General features: G+C 37.1%; 1 protein-coding gene across 5 annotated transcripts in view; it reads right to left on the bottom strand.

Annotated features, from left to right (window-relative positions):
- Positions 1–21,746, bottom strand: part of ktn1 (kinectin 1) — a 73,661-nt gene that overhangs the window by 34,899 nt on the left and 17,016 nt on the right. For all 5 annotated transcript variants that reach the window (XM_056245466.1, XM_056245467.1, XM_056245470.1 and 2 more), the window contains exons 7-9: positions 21,574–21,696; positions 21,299–21,411; positions 19,884–20,028 (exon numbers count right to left, since the gene is read on the bottom strand). In XM_056245466.1, coding sequence (XP_056101441.1) covers positions 19,884–20,028; positions 21,299–21,411; positions 21,574–21,696 — 381 coding nt within the window. The remainder of the gene's footprint in view (positions 1–19,883; positions 20,029–21,298; positions 21,412–21,573; positions 21,697–21,746) is intronic.

Genomic DNA, 21,746 nt, shown 5'->3' with positions numbered 1-21,746 from the left:
TCAGTCGTTCAAACGAATGAATCAATGACTCGCTCATTAAGACGGTCGCCTGGCGACACCTAATGACGGTTTAGTGTTATGTTTAAAAGTATCATTCTTTCCAACGATTGTTAATTAACTCATATTTGAAACATAAGCTATATTTATATATATACATACATATACACACACATACACAAAAATAAAATAAAAACACATTTGAAACGTGTTTGCTTACTAAATTGTGAGCTGAACGAAAGTTGCAGCAAATATCAGCAACAGGAGTCAAATTTCATTAATCACGAGAGTGAAGAGCTGACTGAAAAGATGATGACGGAATAGGCTATTTTATGTAAAAACGCCAATTTAGCGAATCTGTCATTGTACTCTTTTATTGTTGTGTTTTCCGTGAAAAATAATAGACTATTGAACTCACAATTCAAGCAATCGGCCCCCGAAATTGCACTAATTTTAGTGACACTAAAAAGTATGCGGCTGCACTGGCATTCATAACGGTGCGCGTCCATGGCGACGAGCGAGCAGAACAGAGCGAACGTTTAGTTAATTTCTACTTCCATAGGAATTCATTCGAGCGCCACCATTTCAATGTCCGTGCGGACGTCCATATTATACTTTCGCTTTCAAGTTAGTGTTTTTAAACCCCCCAGCGGGAGGTTTACACAATTGGTTTACACAATCACACGTTGATTAACCGGTGGGAAAATATTCCCATAGTAACATCCCTAATATATAAATATATAAATTCAATAGGCCTACCTGATTTTGAACACAAGAGGGCAGTATAGCACTATATATGATTTGGATTATTATTATTTTTGACTAAACAACCATTCTGGCTGTTTTTAAACTTAAAAATAATTCTTAAATTGAAAAAAAGGAATAAAATGGGTTTAGTTCTAATATTTGTATAATTTTATATAAAAATAAATGGTGTATAATTACATTTTAGAAAGATATGAGACATGCCCTGATTCTTTTTTTGACATTATTGTCCTCGATCAGAGCCCTAATCTGTTTATTTTTTCAGTTACACATTCTACATTGATTAAAAAAGAAAAATCAAATGTGTTTTTATTTTATACAGAAATAAATAATCTATCATTCAGATGAGAATAAAGTTAGTGTTAGTTCAAATTTTAAGGAAAACAAATATATGATCTGAAATATAGCACATTCATTTATAATTCATTCAGGTTCAATTACCAAACATACAAATCTCAATGTAATTTAAAGCAAACAATACATTTAAAATACATGGGTTGTATGCTATTTTTTTTTATATAAAAAGATATATATCCAAAAAGACAAGGCCTAAACTTTAACAAGGGTTAAACAATCACTGTAACAGACACAATCACACACACACACACACACACACACACACACACACACACACACACACACACACACACACACACACGTCAAATCACTTACATTTTAGATGCAATATTGACTTTTTTTTCTGTTTCAGCAGCGAAAATAGTTAAACAAAGATCACAGCAGAACCATCGAGCATCTCACAGCAACGCGTTCTCATTACTGAATGATTCAGCATTTTGAACGAATCGGTTGACTCAAAGATTCAACGACCAATCCATAATCTGTCTCATTCATGAATGACTCAGCCGTTCGAACGAATCGTTTGAACGAATGAATCAATGACTCGCTCATTAAGACGGTCGCCTGGCGACACCTAATGACGGTTTAGTGATATTAAAAGTATCATTCTTTCCAACGATTGTTAATTAACTCATATTTGAAACATAAGCTATATATATATATATATATATATATACACACATATATATACACACACATATATAGACACAAAAATAAAATAAAAACACATTTGAAGCGTGTTTGCTTACTAAATTGTGAGCGGAACGAAAGTTGCAGCAAATATCAGCAACAGGAGTCAAATTTCATTAATCACGAGAGTGAAGAGCTGACTGAAAAGATGATGACGGAATAGGCTATTTTATGTAAAAGCGCCTATTTAAGCGAATCTATCATTGTACTCTTTTGTTGTTGTGTTTTCCGTGAAAAATAATAGACTATTGAACTCACAATTCAAGCAATCGGCCCCGTTATTGCACTAATTTTAAAGTGACACTAAAAAGTATGCGGCTGCACTGGCATTCATAATGGTGCGCGTCCATGGCGACGAGCGAGCAGAACAGAGCGAACGTTTTTTAGTTCATTCCTACTTCCATAGGAATTCCCTCGAGCGCTCTGCACGTGGCCATTATCAATGTCCCGTATTTAAAAGCTCTCGGTCCTCAGTCACATACCAAATATATGTATAATGTATATATAAATATAATTTTGGACACAAGAGGGCAGTATGGCCCTATGTATAATTTTGTGTTTAAACTAAAAGAGCCCCTCCCCCCCTCCCCACACAGACACAGACACACACGAATGGCAGGGTGCATTCTCTCTGTCAGAGGGAGAGGGAGAGAAAATTCTCAGAAACATCCACATTCAAACCAAAATATCTAACTTCCTCTTGGTCTGAGCTAATGACAGTTAATTAGAAAGTTGTCCGGCTTGATCTGAACCATATGCATACCTGTGTCTGTCGAGTTTCATGCAATTTCAAGCATGCTAAGAGTCTCAAAAGCATCAAACAAGAATATTAAAGTTTGATGTGTTGCCACGGCAACAGTATCTAAGATATCAATAATCCTTTCACAGGTCTACATCTGCCGTGTGTTTACATTATACACATAAAGTTTGAAGCAAATCGGGTAAAAATAAGAGGGTGATTTCAAAGCATTTAGGAAGTGACACACTTCCTGCTGCCAGTTGGTGGCGCTATAACTTTGACTCACAATAGTCACATCCATGTGATCGGGCTCTTACAACGAACACACTGTTGAAGTTTCATCAAGATCAGTTAATGTATGCAGTAGTTATGACACACTTCCTGTTTCACGTTTCTCGCCATAATTTTGTTTCCTCGCCACGGCCAAACCGTTCGAGATATCAAAAATCCCCTCGCAAACTTTCATCCTCAATGTCTTGACTTCATGCTGACCGAGTTTCGTGCCGTTTGTTTGAATTCTCTAGGAGGAGTATTTCACATTCCATTGCGTGTGTTTTACCAACAACCCTAAATAGCCGACTTCCTGTTGGGCTGGGGTAAAAAGTAAGAGTGTGAAGTATATATGAAACGAGGAGATCTATATGTGTACCGAGTTTCATATTATTACATGCAAGCGTGTTTGATTTATGGACCATGTTTTCGGACCCCGTTCCAGGGGGCGCTGTCGAGCCCCCCTGCCACGCCCGGGTACCATCTTCAGCCCGGCCCTGATGGCCGCGGGTTCTGACATGTGTGCAAAGTTTCAGGAGTTTTTGAGCATGTTAAGGCCTCCAAAAGTGTCCAAAAGGTAGCAGAAAAATAATAAGAAGAAATATAGCTGCGAGCAGCGATTACGGGCCCAAGCCGGTGGCACCGCAACCCCGGTGCCTTTAGTTACCTAAAGGCACCGGGGTGGCGGTACCACCGGCTTTGGCCCTTCATCGCTGCTCGCAGCTATATTTATATATATATATATATATATATATATTAGGGGTGTAACGATACACGTATTCGTATTGAACCGTTCGGTACGAGGCTTTCGGTTCGGTTTTCGGTACGCATTTTTGAACCGAACGGTTCGTTGGACCATTTTTCCTGCCGACCAAAATTTCGTTATTTCAAATGAAGGCGCGTCACGCGTGGCAAGCGCGCTCATAATGTGCGTGACCACAACATTGCCCAACATCAAATGGCAAATGTAATGTAAGCGGAACGAAACCACTCGTTATTGTGTGGTTGAAGGACCGTTTATCAGTTTGGACAAATACAGCGCGAGCCGATCTTAATCATCAGCACTGTTACTACACAGCCAAATCCAGTAAAGAAAGCATTTGAATTCGCCACTGAAGTAATAACATCGCTGCAAGATCTAGTGAGAAACATTCGCATTTCTCCGTTATTAACGGATCAAACAGCGCTGACGTGGAAACCAGGAAGAAACATTGTGCCATGAATGAACTATCCAGTGTCCACAGATCAGCAACATTCACCATGGTAACACTACTAACTGTAACCATGGAAGTTTGGCAGGAATAGTAGGCTATAATGCTTTCAAGTAACATCACGTCGGTTTTATTTTGACATTATGAATACAATTGCTGCCCTCAAATGTTAATCTGAACTAAAATAAACCTTTGTTTATAACTACTACAATATTACATTTAATTTTGTCCAAGGAGCTGTTTTGTTTTATAAGCTCCTAAGAAAAGTCAAGTATAGCTCCATCATTGCTCAAAGTTAAAAAATATCATACTTTATGATGTTAGTTTTAATAAAAATATAATTAAAAAGATTAAATCAAGGAAATTTCTCTGGCATTTCTTTCTTTTTGCTGTATCGGAAACGTACCGAATCGTACCGAACCGAACCGTGACACAAGTGTATCGTATCGAACCGAACCGTGAATTTTGTGAACCGTTACACCCCTAATATATATATATATATATATATAAAGCCGGTGGCACCGCCACCCTGGTGCCTTTAGGGTTATTGTGCACGACGTGCAAAAACGTAACCCTGCTTTGACTGTCGAAAAGAAGTGTGCTGTAGAGCTTGTATCAGTGTGGGCTCTGCAAAAGTGTGCATTGAGGGCACATATCAACCACAAAGTATGCGAGAGCAACCTTCTGAAAGGTCAGGTCTACATCCAGGTCTACATCTGCCGTGTGTTTACATCATAGTAGTGAAGTTTGAAGCAATCAGGTGATTTCAAAGCTTTTTGAAAGTGACAGACTTCCTGCTGCCAGTTGGTGGCGCTATAACCGGGGTGGCGGTGCCGCCGGCTTTGGCCCTTTCATCGCTGCTCGCAGCTATATTTATATATATACACACACAAACACACACACACACACACACACATATATATATATATATATATACATAAATATATATATATTGTTTTTTTAAGAGACAAGACAGAATATTACTTGCCTGATCTGATTAGAAAAATAGTGTTTGTGTGTGTGTGTGTGTGTGTGTGTGTGTGTGTGTGTGTGTGTGTGTGTGTGTGTGTGTGTGTGTGTGTGTGTGTGTGTGTGTGTGTGTGTTTGTGTGTGTGTGTGTGTGTGTGTGTGTGTGTGGCGTAATTGAACAATGTAGACATAAAAACATACTCCGTCCTTTTGTTCATACAGGACATTATTCAAACTGCAAAGTGTTTACTTATATTTGTGTACACTTGCAATAAAACACAACATTGTGCTTTTGTCAAGCTATAAACTCTTGTCAAACTGTAAACTACAACTGTCACCCAACCAAAATCTCTTACACACACACACACACACACAGTTTAAAAGCAAAAAATATCAAACAATCCTATTTAAAAACAGTCTGTGGGAGCCATCTTTTGGACATTCATCATATCGCATTGGTTTTCATTTTTTGTCATCAAACAGAGCCCTAATCTGTTTATTTTTTCAGTTACACATTCTACATTGATTAAAAAAGAAAAATCAAATGTGTTTTTATTTTATACAGAAATAAATAATCTATCATTCAGATGAGAATAAAGTTAGTGTTAGTTCAAATTTTAAGGAAAACAAATATATGATCTGAAATATAGCACATTCATTTAAAATTCATTCAGGTTCAATTACCAAACATACAATCTTAATGTAATTTAAAGCAAACAATACATTTAAAATATATGGGTTGTATGACTATTTTTTAATATAAAAAGATATATATCCAAAAAGACAAGGCCTAAAGTTTAACAAGGGTTAAACTCTTATCACTGTAACAGACACAATCACACACACAATCACACACACACACACACAAGTCAAATCACTTACATTTTACATGCAATATTGACTTTTTTTCTGTTTCAGCAGCGAAAATAGTTAAACAAAGATCACAGCAGAACCATCGCGCATCTCACAGCAACGCGTTCTCATTACTGAATGATTCAGCATTTTGAACGAATCGGTTGACTCAAAGATTCAATGACCAATCAATCCATAAACATCTATCTCATTCATGAATGACTCAGTCGTTCAAACGAATGAATCAATGACTCGCTCATTAAGACGGTCGCCTGGCGACACCTAATGACGGTTTAGTGTTATGTTTAAAAGTATCATTCTTTCCAACGATTGTTAATTAACTCATATTTGAAACATAAGCTATATTTATATATATACATACATATACACACACATACACAAAAATAAAATAAAAACACATTTGAAACGTGTTTGCTTACTAAATTGTGAGCTGAACGAAAGTTGCAGCAAATATCAGCAACAGGAGTCAAATTTCATTAATCACGAGAGTGAAGAGCTGACTGAAAAGATGATGATGGAATAGGCTATTTTATGTAAAAACGCCTATTTAAGCGAATCTGTCATTGTACTCTTTTATTGTTGTGTTTTCCGTGAAAAATAATAGACTATTGAACTCACAATTCAAGCAATCGGCCCCCGAAATTGCACTAATTTTAGTGACACTAAAAAGTATGCGGCTGCACTGGCATTCATAATGGTGCGCGTCCATGGCGACGAGCGAGCAGAACAGAGCGAACGTTTAGTTAATTTCTACTTCCATAGGAATTCATTCGAGCGCCACCATTTCAATGTCTGTGCGGACGTCCATATTATACTTTCGCTTTCAAGTTAGTGTTTTTAAACCCCCCAGCGGGAGGTTTACACAATTGGTTTACACAATCACACGTTGATTAACCGGTGGGAAAATATTCCCATAGTAACATCCCTAATATATAAATATTTATAAATTCAATAGGCCTACCTGATTTTGAACACAAGAGGGCAGTATAGCACTATATATGATTTGGATTATTATTATTTTTGACTAAACAACCATTCTGGCTGTTTTTAAACTTAAAAATAATTCTTAAATTGAAAAAAAGGAATAAAATGGGTTTAGTTCTAATATTTGTATAATTTTATATAAAAATAAATGGTGTATAATTACATTTTAGAAAGATATGAGACATGCCCTGATTCTTTTTTTGACATTACTTGAATCCCTCAACCATAGCAAAACCGTTTGAGATATTCAATATCTGTTCACAATTTAGCATCTTCAATGTATTTTCATCATGTTGAAAAAGTTTGGCATGAATAAAATAAACTACTTAGGAGGAGTAGCTAAAAACTCAGAATCTGAAATCCACATTCAAACCAAAATATCTGACTTCCTGTTGGTCGTAGCTAATTACGGTAAATTAGAAAGTTGTCCGGCTCGAAGAGTACAATATACATATCGAGTTTTGTTACTGTAGATAAAACTAACCCCCCCACTTTTGTCAAAAGCATTTAGAAAGTGACACACTTCCTGCTGCCAGTTGGTGGCGCTATAACTTTGACTCACAATAGTCACATCCATGTGATCGGCCTCTTACAGCGATCACACTGCTGAAGTTTCATCAAGATCAGTTAATGTATGCAGAAGTTATAACGCACTTCTTGTTTGTTGTTTCTCGCCATAAATTCGTTTCCTCGCCACGGCCAAACCGTTCGAGATATCAAAAATCCCCTCGCAAACTTTCATCCTCAATGTCTTGACTTCATGCTGACCGAGTTTCGTGCCGTTTGTTTGAATTCTCTAGGAGGAGTATTTCACATTCCATTGCGTGTGTTTTACCAACAACCCTAAATAGCCGACTTCCTGTTGGGCTGGGGTAAAAAGTAAGAGTGTGAAGTATATATGAAACGAGGAGATCTACATGTGTACCGAGTTTCATATTATTACATGCAAGCGTGTTTGATTTATGGACCATGTTTTCGGACCCCGTTCCAGGGGGCGCTGTCGAGCCCCCCTGCCACGCCCGGGTACCATCTTCAGCCCGGCCCTGATGGCCGCGGGTTCTGACATGTGTGCAAAGTTTCAGGAGTTTTTGAGCATGTTAAGGCCTCCAAAAGTGTCCAAAAGGTAGCAGAAAAATAATAATAATAATAATAATAATAATAAATATAGCTGCGAGCAGCGATTACGGGCCCAAGCCGGTGGCACCGCAACCCCGGTTCCTTTAGTTACCTAAAGGCACCGGGGTGGCGGTGCCGCCGGCTTTGGCCCTTCATCGCTGCTCGCAGCTATATTTATATATATATATATATATATATATATATATATATAAATTATATATATATATAAAAAAATAAAAAAATATATATATATATATATATCACTTGCCTTACCGGATTAGAACAATGAAAACAATAAAAAAATAACTAGGGAATCACTAAACCGAGAGAATTAATCTGTTTTGATGATACACTCAAAATATTACACAAGCAATTCTTTAAATTTAATGATATTCAGAACAGAACAAGAATAAAAAAAAACTATAATTAAGAAATAACCGAAATAATTGAAAGCGAAAGTGAAAGTAGGTGGTGTTTGGCTCACGTAACTCTCTCATTAGAATCAAACTGTTTCAACATTTGCGATGTATTTGGATGCTAAACTATTCTTCATTATGGGCTTTGTACTTCACTCAGGTTTCAATATGTGTGTGTGTGTGTGTGTGTGTGTGTGTCTGTGTGTCTGTGTGTGTGTGTGGGTGAGGTGCGGGTGCGGGTGCGGGTGCGATTGAACTGTTACACATAAAAACATACTCCGTCATTTTGTTCATAGAGGACATCATTCAAACTGCAAAGTGTTTACTTATATTTGTGTACACTCGCAATAAAACACAACAGAGTGCTTTTGTCAAACTATAAACTCTTGTCAAACTGTAACCTACAACTGTCACCCAACTAAAATCACACGCACACACTGTCTAAAAGCAAAAAATATTTATCCAACCCCATTTAAAACAGTCTGTGGGAGCCATCTTTTGGACATTCACCATATCGCATTGATTTTCATTTATTGTCCTCAGAGCCCTAATCTGTTTATTTTTCAATTACACATTCTACATTGATTAAAAAAGAAAATTCTAATGTGTTTTTATTTTATACAGGAATAAGTTATTTATAATTCAGATGAGAATAAAGTTAGTGTTAGTTCAAATTTTAAGGAAAACAAATATATTGATCTGAAATATAGCACATTCATCTCAGGTTAAATTACCAAACATACAATCTTAATTTAATTTAAAGCAAACGATACATTTAAAATATATGGGTTGTATGCATATTTTGGAATTTAAAAAAAAGATATATATCCAAAAAGACAAGGCCTTAAACTTGAACAAGGGTTAAACTCTTGTCGCTGTAAGAGACACAATGATTCAGCATTTTGAACGAATCGATTGACTCAAAGATTCAATGACCAATCCATAAACATGTATTGTCTCATTCATGAATGACTCAGTCGTTCGAACGAATCATTTGAACGAATGAATCAATGACTCACTCATTAAGACGGTCGCCTGGCGACACCTAATGACGGTTTAGTGTTATGTTTAAAAGTATCATTCTTTCCAACTCATATTTAAAACAATCTCACATTATTTAATGCATTGTTATTTTTCAGTGTAAACGATTTAATTTGATCACCCCTACCTAGAGTAACAGCCATATAGTGTCTTATTATTCTAAATAATTGAATTTATTGATCAAATTTACAAATTAAAAATGAAAGATGAAGCATACATTTAATAAGACTAGACTAGGGGTGCCCAGCAGATATTACAATTGGCAGATTTAAATATACCATGGCCCCCCACCGTCAATTTGGTGTGTGTATAATAAAATCATTTAGTCACTACAATTAAAACTTGAACGTATTTGCTTACTAAATTGTGAGCAGAACGAAAGTTGCAGCAAAGATCAGCAACAGGAGTCAAAATTCATTAATCACGAGAGTGAAGAGCTGACTGGAAAAATTATGACGGAATATTTTGTGTAAAAGCGCCTATATAAGCGAATCTGTCATTTACTCTTTTGTTGTTGTCTTTTCCCTGAAAACCGGAAGCAATCGGTCCCCGATATGGCGCTAATTTTAGTGACACTAAAAAGTATGCGGCTGCACTGGAATTCATAACGGTGCGCGTCCATGGCGACGAGCGAGCAAAACAGAGCGAATGTTTTTTCATTTCTACTTCCATAGAAATTCATTCGAGCGCACTGTGAGCGCCACCACTATAAATGTCCGTGCGGACGTCCTTACTTTACTTTCACTTTTAACTTAGCGATTTAACACGTTTTACACGTCAAATAACCGGTGAGAAAATATTCTCGGAGTCACATAGGCTACCTAATATATTTAAATACAATAGGCCTACCTGATTTTGAACACAAGAGGGCAGTATAGCCCTATGTATTATTTGATATATTTATTTTTTTAACTGAATAGTGCATCCTGGCTGTTTTTAAACTTGTACATTACTCTTAAATTGAAAACAAGAATAAAATGGGTTTAGTTGTGATATTTGTATAATTTTATCTAGAAATAAATGGTGTATAATTAAATTTTTAGAAGATATGAGGCTTTTAGTGTTTATTTTTTTTTTACATGATTTTAATCCCTCGCCATAGCAAAACAATTAGAGATATTCAATAGATATTCACAATTATGCTTCTTTAATGTATTTTCATCATGTTGAAAAAGTTTGGTGGGAATAAAATAAACCACTTAAGAGGAGTGGGTAAAAATGTAGAGCCTGGTTTTGCAAAACATCCACATTAAGACAAAAATAGCCCACTTCCTGTTGGGCTGGCTTAAAGTTGTTTGGCCCGATGAGATCTATATACCGAGTTTCATAATATTACATGCAAGTGTGTTTGATTTATGGACCAAATTTTCTGACGAAGTTTATGGACCAAGTTAATTTAATTAATAAACTAATTATATAAAACTATTTTCAATGCACTACAATTCAACTGGTTATATGCCTTTACTTATTAATACAACTTATTTAAAAAATACAAGGCGTAAGACATTTATTTTCTTTTTTAATGCAGGCCAAACAACACAGCAGTCAAATGGTTAATCTAGCCCCCCTCCCCCTCCCCACACTCACAGACACACACACACACAGAGACGTAGGCTCAGAGAGAGAGAGAGACATAAAATGACAATTTTCAAACCAAAATATCTGACTTCCTGTTGGTTGGAGCTATTGAGTGTAAATTAGAAACTTGTCTGGCTGGAGGAGAACAATACACATACCGATTTTTATTACTGTAGATAAAATTAATCTCCCCACTTTTGACAAAAGGTGGCGCTACTGAGCCCTCAACACGCCCGTTTCTGAAACTTTGCACATGTCTACTGGCTAATAAATGAGATGTGTCTGTCGAGTTTCATGCAATTTTAAGCAATTTCAGGCATGCTAAGAGTCTCAAAAGCATAAAAAAAGAATATTAAAGTTTGATGCGTTGCCACGACAACAGTATCTAAGATATCAAGAATCCATTCACAGGTCTACATCTGCCGTGTGTTTACATTATAGTAGTGAAGTTTGAAGCAAATCGGGTAAAAATAAGAGGGTGATTTCAAAGCATTTAGGAAGTGACACACTTCCTTCTGCCAGTTGGTGGCGCTATAACTTTGACTCACAATAGTCACATCCATGTGATCGGGCTCTTACAACGAACACACTGTTGAAGTTTCATCAAGATCAGTTAATGTATGCAGTAGTTATGACACACTTCCTGTTTCACGTTTCTCGCCATAATTTTGTTTCCTCGCCACGGCCAAACCGTTCGAGATATCAAAAATCCCCTCGCAAACTTTCATCCTCAATGTCTTGACTTCATGCTGACCGAGTTTCGTGCCGTTTGTTTGAATTCTCTAGGAGGAGTATTTCACATTCCATTGCGTGTGTTTTACCAACAACCCTAAATAGCCGACTTCCTGTTGGGCTGGGGTAAAAAGTAAGAGTGTGAAGTATATATGAAACGAGGAGATCTACATGTGTACCGAGTTTCATATTATTACATGCAAGCGTGTTTGATTTATGGACCATGTTTTCGGACCCCGTTCCAGGGGGCGCTGTCGAGCCCCCCTGCCACGCCCGGGTAACCATCTTCAGCCCGGCCCTGATGGCCGCGGGTTCTGACCAGTGTGCAAAGTTTCAGGAGTTTTTGAGCATGTTAAGGCCTCCAAAAGTGTCCAAAAGGTAGCAGAAAAATAATAAGAATAATAATAATAAATAATCCTAAGGAAAACAATAGGGCCTTCGCCCTTTGGGCTTGGGCCCTAATAATAATAATAATAATAATAAATAATCCTAAGGAAAACAATAGGGCCTTCGCCCTTTGGGCTTGGGCCCTAACAAGCCGGTGGCACCGCAACCCCGGTGCCTTTAGTTACCTAAAGGCACCGGGGTGGCGGTACCACCGGCTTTGGCCCTTCATCGCTGCTCGCAGCTATATTTATATATATATATATATATATATATATATATATATATATATATATATATATATATATAGCCGGTGGCACCGCCACCCTGGTGCCTTTAGGGTTATTGTGCACGACGTGCAAAAACGTAACCCTGCTTTGACTGTCGAAAAGAAGTGTGCTGTAGAGCTTGTATCAGTGTGGGCTCTGCAAAAGTGTGCATTGAGGGCACATATCAACCACAAAGTATGCGAGAGCAACCTTCTGAAAGGTCAGGTCTACATCCAGGTCTACATCTGCCGTGTGTTTACATCATAGTAGTGAAGTTTGAAGCAATCAGGTGATTTCAAAGCTTTTTGAAAGTGACAGACTTCCTGCTGCCAGTTGGTGGCGCTATAACCGGGGTGGCGGTGCCGCCGGCTTTGGCCCTTTCATCGCTGCTCGCAGCTATATTTATATATATACACACTAGGGGTGTAACGGTACACAAAAATCACGGTTCGGTACGTACCTCGGTTTTAAAGTCACGGTTCGGTACGTTTTCGATACAGCAAAAAGTAAGAAATGCCAGAGAAATTTCCTATTTGTTAAAAGAAAAAATATTTTTTAAATAAGTGAGTTTTCCTACATCTTGAAACTTTCAGGTTTATAAATGGGGGTCATCTTTGAAGGATGAACAAATAATGTTTTGGTCATCACATTAAAAATAACATTTAAATATATGAAGAGTTTAGATGCAAAAGCCATTTGAAATTTTCTTAGAATGATCATTTTTATCAAGCTTGTATATTTAAGTTCAGTAATTTCACTTAAATGGCAATGAAGATTGCCTATTAATTGTCATTTGAGTGAAATTACTGAACTTAAATGTACAAGCTTCATAAAAATGATCATACTAATTTCTAGAAGAAAATTTCAAATGGCACTTATAGAGGCTTTTGCATCTGAACTCTTCATATAGGCTATTTATTTATATAATATTTGAGTTTTGAAGTGCTGGAAAAAGATGTGTGAAGTAGGCCTACTTGAAAGCATTTCACTATTCCAGCCAAAATGGTTACAGTTAGTGTTACTATATTAAATCCATGGTGAATGTTGCTGGTCTGTGGACGTAAAGTATTACTAGTTCATTCACGGCACAATGTTTCTCCTGGTTTCCACGTCAGCGCTGTTTGATCTAATAGAGATCTACGGTTAATAACGGAGAAATTTGAATGCTTCTCACTAGATCTCGCAGCGATGTTATTACTTCAGTGGCGAACTCAAATGTTTTCTTTACTGGATCTCTTGGCGCTGTGTTGTAACGGTTGTAACAGTGTCGCTTGATCGAGATCGGCTCCCGCTGCACAGATGTTGCTGCTCTGCTCCGAACTGATAAACGATCCGTGAAGCACAATAGCGCAGTTTCGTTCCGGTTTCATTACGCTTGCCATTTGATGTTGCGCAACGTTGTGGTGATCGCGCCAGCGCGAATTTTGTCGGCAGGAAAAATGGTCCAAGGAATCGTTCGGTTTGTATGCGTACCGAACCGGAAGCCTCGAACCGAAACGGTTCAATACGAATACATGTACCGTTACACCCCTAATACACACACAAACACACACACACACACACACATATATATATATATATATATACATAAATATATATATATTGTTTTTTTAAGAGACAAGACAGAATATTACTTGCCTGATCTGATTAGAAAAATAGTGTTTGTGTGTGTGTGTGTGTGTGTGTGTGTGTGTGTGTGTGTGTGTGTTGTGTGTGTGTGTGTGTGTGTGTGTGTGTGGCGTAATTGAACAATGTAGACATAAAAACATACTCCGTCCTTTTGTTCATACAGGACATTATTCAAACTGCAAAGTGTTTACTTATATTTGTGTACACTTGCAATAAAACACAACATTGTGCTTTTGTCAAGCTATAAACTCATGTCAAACTGTAAACTACAACTGTCACCCAACCAAAATATCTTACACACACACACACACACACACAGTTTAAAAGCAAAAAATATCAAACAATCCTATTTAAAAACAGTCTGTGGGAGCCATCTTTTGGACATTCATCATATCGCATTGGTTTTCATTTCTTGTCATCAAACAGAGCCCTAATCTGTTTATTTTTTCAGTTACACATTCTACATTGATTAAAAAAGAAAAATCAAATGTGTTTTTATTTTATACAGAAATAAATAATCTATCATTCAGATGAGAATAAAGTTAGTGTTAGTTCAAATTTTAAGGAAAACAAATATATGATCTGAAATATAGCACATTCATTTAAAATTCATTCAGGTTCAATTACCAAACATACAATCTTAATGTAATTTAAAGCAAACAATACATTTAAAATATATGGGTTGTATGACTATTTTTTAATATAAAAAGATATATATCCAAAAAGACAAGGCCTAAAGTTTAACAAGGGTTAAACTCTTATCACTGTAACAGACACAATCACACACACAATCACACACACACACACACACACAAGTCAAATCACTTACATTTTACATGCAATATTGACTTTTTTTCTGTTTCAGCAGCGAAAATAGTTAAACAAAGATCACAGCAGAACCATCGCGCATCTCACAGCAACGCGTTCTCATTACTGAATGATTCAGCATTTTGAACGAATCGGTTGACTCAAAGATTCAATGACCAATCAATCCATAAACATCTATCTCATTCATGAATGACTCAGTCGTTCAAACGAATGAATCAATGACTCGCTCATTAAGACGGTCGCCTGGCGACACCTAATGACGGTTTAGTGTTATGTTTAAAAGTATCATTCTTTCCAACGATTGTTAATTAACTCATATTTGAAACATAAGCTATATTTATATATATACATACATATACACACACATACACAAAAATAAAATAAAAACACATTTGAAACGTGTTTGCTTACTAAATTGTGAGCTGAACGAAAGTTGCAGCAAATATCAGCAACAGGAGTCAAATTTCATTAATCACGAGAGTGAAGAGCTGACTGAAAAGATGATGACGGAATAGGCTATTTTATGTAAAAACGCCTATTTAAGCGAATCTGTCATTGTACTCTTTTATTGTTGTGTTTTCCGTGAAAAATAATAGACTATTGAACTCACAATTCAAGCAATCGGCCCCCGAAATTGCACTAATTTTAGTGACACTAAAAAGTATGCGGCTGCACTGGCATTCATAATGGTGCGCGTCCATGGCGACGAGCGAGCAGAACAGAGCGAACGTTTAGTTAATTTCTACTTCCATAGGAATTCATTCGAGCGCCACCATTTCAATGTCTGTGCGGACGTCCATATTATACTTTCGCTTTCAAGTTAGTGTTTTTAAACCCCCCAGCGGGAGGTTTACACAATTGGTTTACACAATCACACGTTGATTAACCGGTGGGAAAATATTCCCATAGTAACATCCCTAATATATAAATATTTATAAATTCAATAGGCCTACCTGATTTTGAACACAAGAGGGCAGTATAGCACTATATATGATTTGGATTATTATTATTTTTGACTAAACAACCATTCTGGCTGTTTTTAAACTTAAAAATAATTCTTAAATTGAAAAAAAGGAATAAAATGGGTTTAGTTCTAATATTTGTATAATTTTATATAAAAATAAATGGTGTATAATTACATTTTAGAAAGATATGAGACATGCCCTGATTCTTTTTTTGACATTACTTGAATCCCTCAACCATAGCAAAACCGTTTGAGATATTCAATATCTGTTCACAATTTAGCATCTTCAATGTATTTTCATCATGTTGAAAAAGTTTGGCATGAATAAAATAAACTACTTAGGAGGAGTAGCTAAAAACTCAGAATCTGAAATCCACATTCAAACCAAAATATCTGACTTCCTGTTGGTCGTAGCTAATTACGGTAAATTAGAAAGTTGTCCGGCTCGAAGAGTACAATATACATATCGAGTTTTGTTACTGTAGATAAAACTAACCCCCCCACTTTTGTCAAAAGCATTTAGAAAGTGACACACTTCCTGCTGCCAGTTGGTGGCGCTATAACTTTGACTCACAATAGTCACATCCATGTGATCGGCCTCTTACAGCGATCACACTGCTGAAGTTTCATCAAGATCAGTTAATGTATGCAGAAGTTATAACGCACTTCTTGTTTGTTGTTTCTCGCCATAAATTCGTTTCCTCGCCACGGCCAAACCGTTCGAGATATCAAAAATCCCCTCGCAAACTTTCATCCTCAATGTCTTGACTTCATGCTGACCGAGTTTCGTGCCGTTTGTTTGAATTCTCTAGGAGGAGTATTTCACATTCCATTGCGTGTGTTTTACCAACAACCCTAAATAGCCGACTTCCTGTTGGGCTGGGGTAAAAAGTAAGAGTGTGAAGTATATATGAAACGAGGAGATCTACATGTGTACCGAGTTTCATATTATTACATGCAAGCGTGTTTGATTTATGGACCATGTTTTCGGACCCCGTTCCAGGGGGCGCTGTCGAGCCCCCCTGCCACGCCCGGGTACCATCTTCAGCCCGGCCCTGATGGCCGCGGGTTCTGACATGTGTGCAAAGTTTCAGGAGTTTTTGAGCATGTTAAGGCCTCCAAAAGTGTCCAAAAGGTAGCAGAAAAATAATAATAATAATAATAATAATAATAATAATAATAATAATAATAATAATAATAAATAATCCTAAGGAAAACAATAGGGCCTTCGCCCTTTGGGCTTGGGCCCTAATAAAGAATAATCCTTAGGAAAACAATAGGGCCTTCGCCTTTTCAAGGCTTGGGCCCTAATTAAGGGGCAATATTTGCCACCTTAAATTGATTTTTTCAGGGGCATTTTCACCTATATATGGACATTTTTTCTAAACTTATTTAGAGTTATGCATCACCTTTAATGTCAAATACTATCATTCAAATTACATTATACAGTAATTATACAATAATACTTAATTATATAATAATCATACAGTACCACTGTTACCAGTCAAATTAAATCATTCAATCAAAATCCATCTTTGCAGTGCAGAGGTGACAGAAGCGGCATCAGAAGTGGCATTAATATATTTACACTCCATTTACAACTGCATAAATAAAGCTATGAGATATATAGCCTATTTTTAAATCAATATTCAATATTTAAATATGAAATGATTTCTAATTTTAACATTTTATTTAAAGGGTACTTTAAATATGAAACCGCAGCGGCAAATCACTGTTGTGAGTAAGTGAGTTGAGGGAGTCATTCATTCAACCGATTCGTTCAAACGGCTGATTCATTCGGGAAAGAAGCAAGTGATTCGTTCAAAACGCGGATTTCAGTCAAGAAATCATCGCTGTCGGTTGCATTGAGACTCTGCTACTGTTTCATTTTGAAATTATAGTCGGCGAAATAAAGGGAAAACAAACAATATTGACAATATTGTGTCTAAAAAGTAACTCAATGTTAACTTATTGTTAATTTAACTTTTGTATAACATAAATATCACACTTGGAATTGTGCACGGGAAAACGGCACTCTTTCTGATGTGATATTCTAATATAAGAACATAATATGATATAAATATAAGACAAAAACTAATTTGGGGACATAACAGTTACACTGCACACATCACGCAGTGAAAGCACGAGACAAATGCGATGTCAGCTCGCAGTGCCTCGTACATTGTTAAAACAATGATTACAATATCATAATAGACAATACACATCGCACACCATAGGCACATAAAGAATGAACTTACAACCAAGGCCGTAACCAGGGTTTGAAAATTAGTGAGGTCCGGGGTGTTGTGTAAAGAATTTTGCTATAATAATGGTTTGGCCATTGGACCCACATTTCCCAATGGACATTAAGCTGTGACCCTTTTTTTTAATGGAATTTGGCATATATATATATATATATATATATATACAGGGGTTAAATTTGGATTTAATTATGTGTGGGGTAGTCTCTCACTAGGGGGGTCCGAGGGTTTGCCCCCCCGGGATTTTTTTTGTGAAAAATAAACCAAAATGGCACTTTCTGGAGAGTTTTGTGCAAAGAAAAAGTAGGTCTAGCAAGTGCAACGCAATCTCACGACCAATTCGTCCGAATTTGACGAGTGATTAAAAGATGGCTAATTCGTACGAATTCGTACGACCTCATTCGTACGAATTTGTACGATTTGTCTAAACCCACGTGATGGGTAGGTTTAGGGGCGGGGTCAGGGTCATTCGTACGAATTCATACGAATTGGGCAACTCGTCAAATATGTACGTTTTAGCAAAAATCGTACTAATTCGTACGAGTGAGGTCGTACGAACTGTTACGAATTAGCCATCTTTTAATCACTCGTCAAATTCGGACGAAATTCACACAGATCAAACACAAATATGCTGACTGAATAGATTGCTAGTTGAGAAACACTGCTTTAATTAATGTTTTTATGATGGCTTTGTGAAAGGTTAACTAAACAGCATGAGCCGTCTTCCAGCTGGCCAGTAAGTTATTTGGCAAATTTCATTCTGTAGGCTAACATACAGATCTGTTTTATGCTATTGTTTTTGATAGTGTTATACATTTCTTACAGATAATCGATTGTCATTGCGTTTGTCTTACCGAATGTGGTAGCTTTATGCAATTACAGTTTGTCTATAAGCTTCTTTTTTTTTAAATGTATTAATGCCGACAGTTAAATGTTGCCAGATATTGCTACGAAAAACAAGCAAAACAAAATAATAATAATAATCCGAAATAAGTTCAAAGCTTGTGTTTTGGAAATAAGGTTAATATATCACTAAACCTTTCCACATTAATAACTTCCTAAAGTGTCACATTAAATCAGAAAAACAGGTGACTACTGCCACCTTTCTATTAGGTGGATCTGGCAACACGGAGGCTGCACCCGCGTTCACAACGCGCTCTCAAGCCCCGTTCAGTTCACTGCGCCAGCTTCTCGCAGCAACATGAATTGCAAACACTCATATGAGGTGGTTTAAACACTGCTAATTAATCATTCAGAGAGCTTGACATTTTATTTTTGAATGTAAAAAAAATGACCGAGGTCCGGACCTCGGTGACCTCATAGCTGGCTACGGCCATGCTTACAACTGAACTGACATTTACGACCTTTCTTCTCCTTCTCTCCTCTCGCGTGCAGGAGACAGTTATGCTGCCGCGACTCGCGAGTGACGCGAAATGTCACGTGAATTAGCAAATCCACAAAGATAGAATAATAAATAGGCCTAAATAAAAATACGTACGCTAATTAGATAGTTTTAATTTGGAAAGCTTTTAGATATGTCTAAGTCAAAGTGTCATCTAAAATTTAAGACCTTTCATAAGTAAAAATAAGACTTTATAAGACTTTTTATGGTCTTAAATTTTAAAAATCTAATTTAAGACTTTTTAAGACTTTTTAAGGATCCGCGGGAACCCTGTATATTGCATTTCACACATCATAAAACATGGCGAACTGATTTTGTAAATGCCTTGTTTGGTGTTATAATAATAATGGGATTCAGTTCAAAGATGTGTATTGTGCAATGGCTTTGTGGGTGTGGTGTGATCGGCACCTCCAGCTGAGACGCATTCTGCTTGTAGTTGACTTCCAGACCCTTCCGCTGCAACTCTTCCTGCTGCAGCTTGTTTTTGGTCTCCGCTAGCTCTTTCATCAGGCCGTTGTATTCCGAACGCAGTTTATTCAGCTCTGATGACTGCCTGAAAACACACATTAAATTGAAACCATCTAAGTTTGCAAAGATTTTTGGAAATTTCCCAGTTTTTCCACCAATTTCAGTGCTTGAAAACTCCAATTGTAGAGACACCATATGAGCGCTCTAAAGTGGCCATATTAGGAGGAATTACATTTTCTTTCATCTTTTGAGAGAAAATAGATGTTCTTGATGAGAATATAATGTAACTTTAAAAAGTTTATTTTTAACAAGGTCCCTGATCATTTCAGTCCGAGCTTTAATTGCCCAAATATTACCTTACATGCCGTTTTTTTAATGTAAAAGCTCTGCAAAGTGCACTACAAAAAAATGTATTGTCGAAAAATGAGTTGGCAGCTATAACGGATTCACTTTTGTAACATACCTACATAGGTTTGTAACAAATTTGTATAATACCAGCCTATCCCTTCACTAACAGCCCGCAAACTACGCCTACTTTGCCCCACCCACAAACACTGAGTTGTGGCTGAGGCCTGAAAGAGTTTGGCTCGTGTTGTCGAAAATGAAGATGAAAAATAAAGATCTTTTTGATGAAATCTGAGAGCTTTCTGTCCCTCCATTAACAGCTACACAACTACCCCTTTGATGCTTCAAAAAGTTCATAAAGAGATCGTAAAACTAATCCATTTGAATTGAGCGGTTAGTCCAAATTTTCTAAAGAGACTAATTTTATATGATGAAAGATTTAATTTAGGCTTTTATTCACATATAAACACTTATCAGCGAACATAAACAGAAGCTCAAACAAACCTGCTTGATGTGCGAGAACAACCCTCATTGGTTCTTGCAGAAGCTCAAACGTGCTGCGTAACACGAGAATGAACCTCATTGGTTATCACACGTCAAGCGAATATTGAGCTTCTGTTCACCACAACTGATGTGTGAGTTGATAAATGTTTATATGTGAATAAAATCCTAAATTAAATCTGTTCATTATATAAAGTGATAGAGTCTCTTCAAGAAATTTGGACTAAACCGCTCAATTCATATGGATTAGGTTTACTATCACTTTATGAACTTTTTGAAGCATCAAAGTGTCAGATGCGTAGCTGGCAATAGAGAGACCGAAATCTCTCAGATTTCATCAAAAAGATCTTCATTTGTGATCCGAAGATGAACAAAAGTCTTACGGGTTTGGAACGACAGGAGGGAGAGTAATTGATGCCAATTTTAATTTTGGGGTTAATTAACCCTTTAACAGTTTGTGCGGCACATTTCATCAGAAAAGCTGGAAAATGGCAATAAAAATAACTCACTTGGTCTCCATCTGGTTGGTGGTGGAGCATCTCTCCACAGCATCTCTCAGGATGCCGTTCTCCTGCTGCAGCCGAGCGATCTGACTCTCCAGCTGTTCTCTGACCTGTTGAAACTGCAGAGAGAAAGTTCACCTGTCATTGGACGTTCTCACTAAGCGTACCACATCAAGCACACCTCCTCCTGCTCCTTCATGACACGTATGGTCAGATCAAATTGCACTAATCTGCAATTTGCCCTCTGCATGACAGTCTTATCGGCCAACGAGATTGATTACCTTAATCTGCATCTCCTGGTAGCTCTGAGCTTTAGCCTGCATGATGTCTTTATCTCTGGCAACACGATGTTCATGCAGCACAGACTCCACACGGCCTGTCTTCTGCTTCTCGGCCTGCAGTTCCTGAAATCCCATTCGATAAATTACTACCATGCTCAACAAAACGAAGCAAA

The sequence above is a fragment of the Rhinichthys klamathensis genome, unplaced genomic scaffold, assembly GCF_029890125.1.
Source record: "Rhinichthys klamathensis goyatoka isolate OS25496 unplaced genomic scaffold, OSU_Roscu_1.1 h1tg000032l_1, whole genome shotgun sequence".
Classification (NCBI taxonomy): Eukaryota; Metazoa; Chordata; class Actinopteri; order Cypriniformes; family Leuciscidae; genus Rhinichthys; species Rhinichthys klamathensis.
Note: the sequence above shows the minus strand (reverse complement) of the source record. Positions and strands in the feature narration are given on the sequence as shown.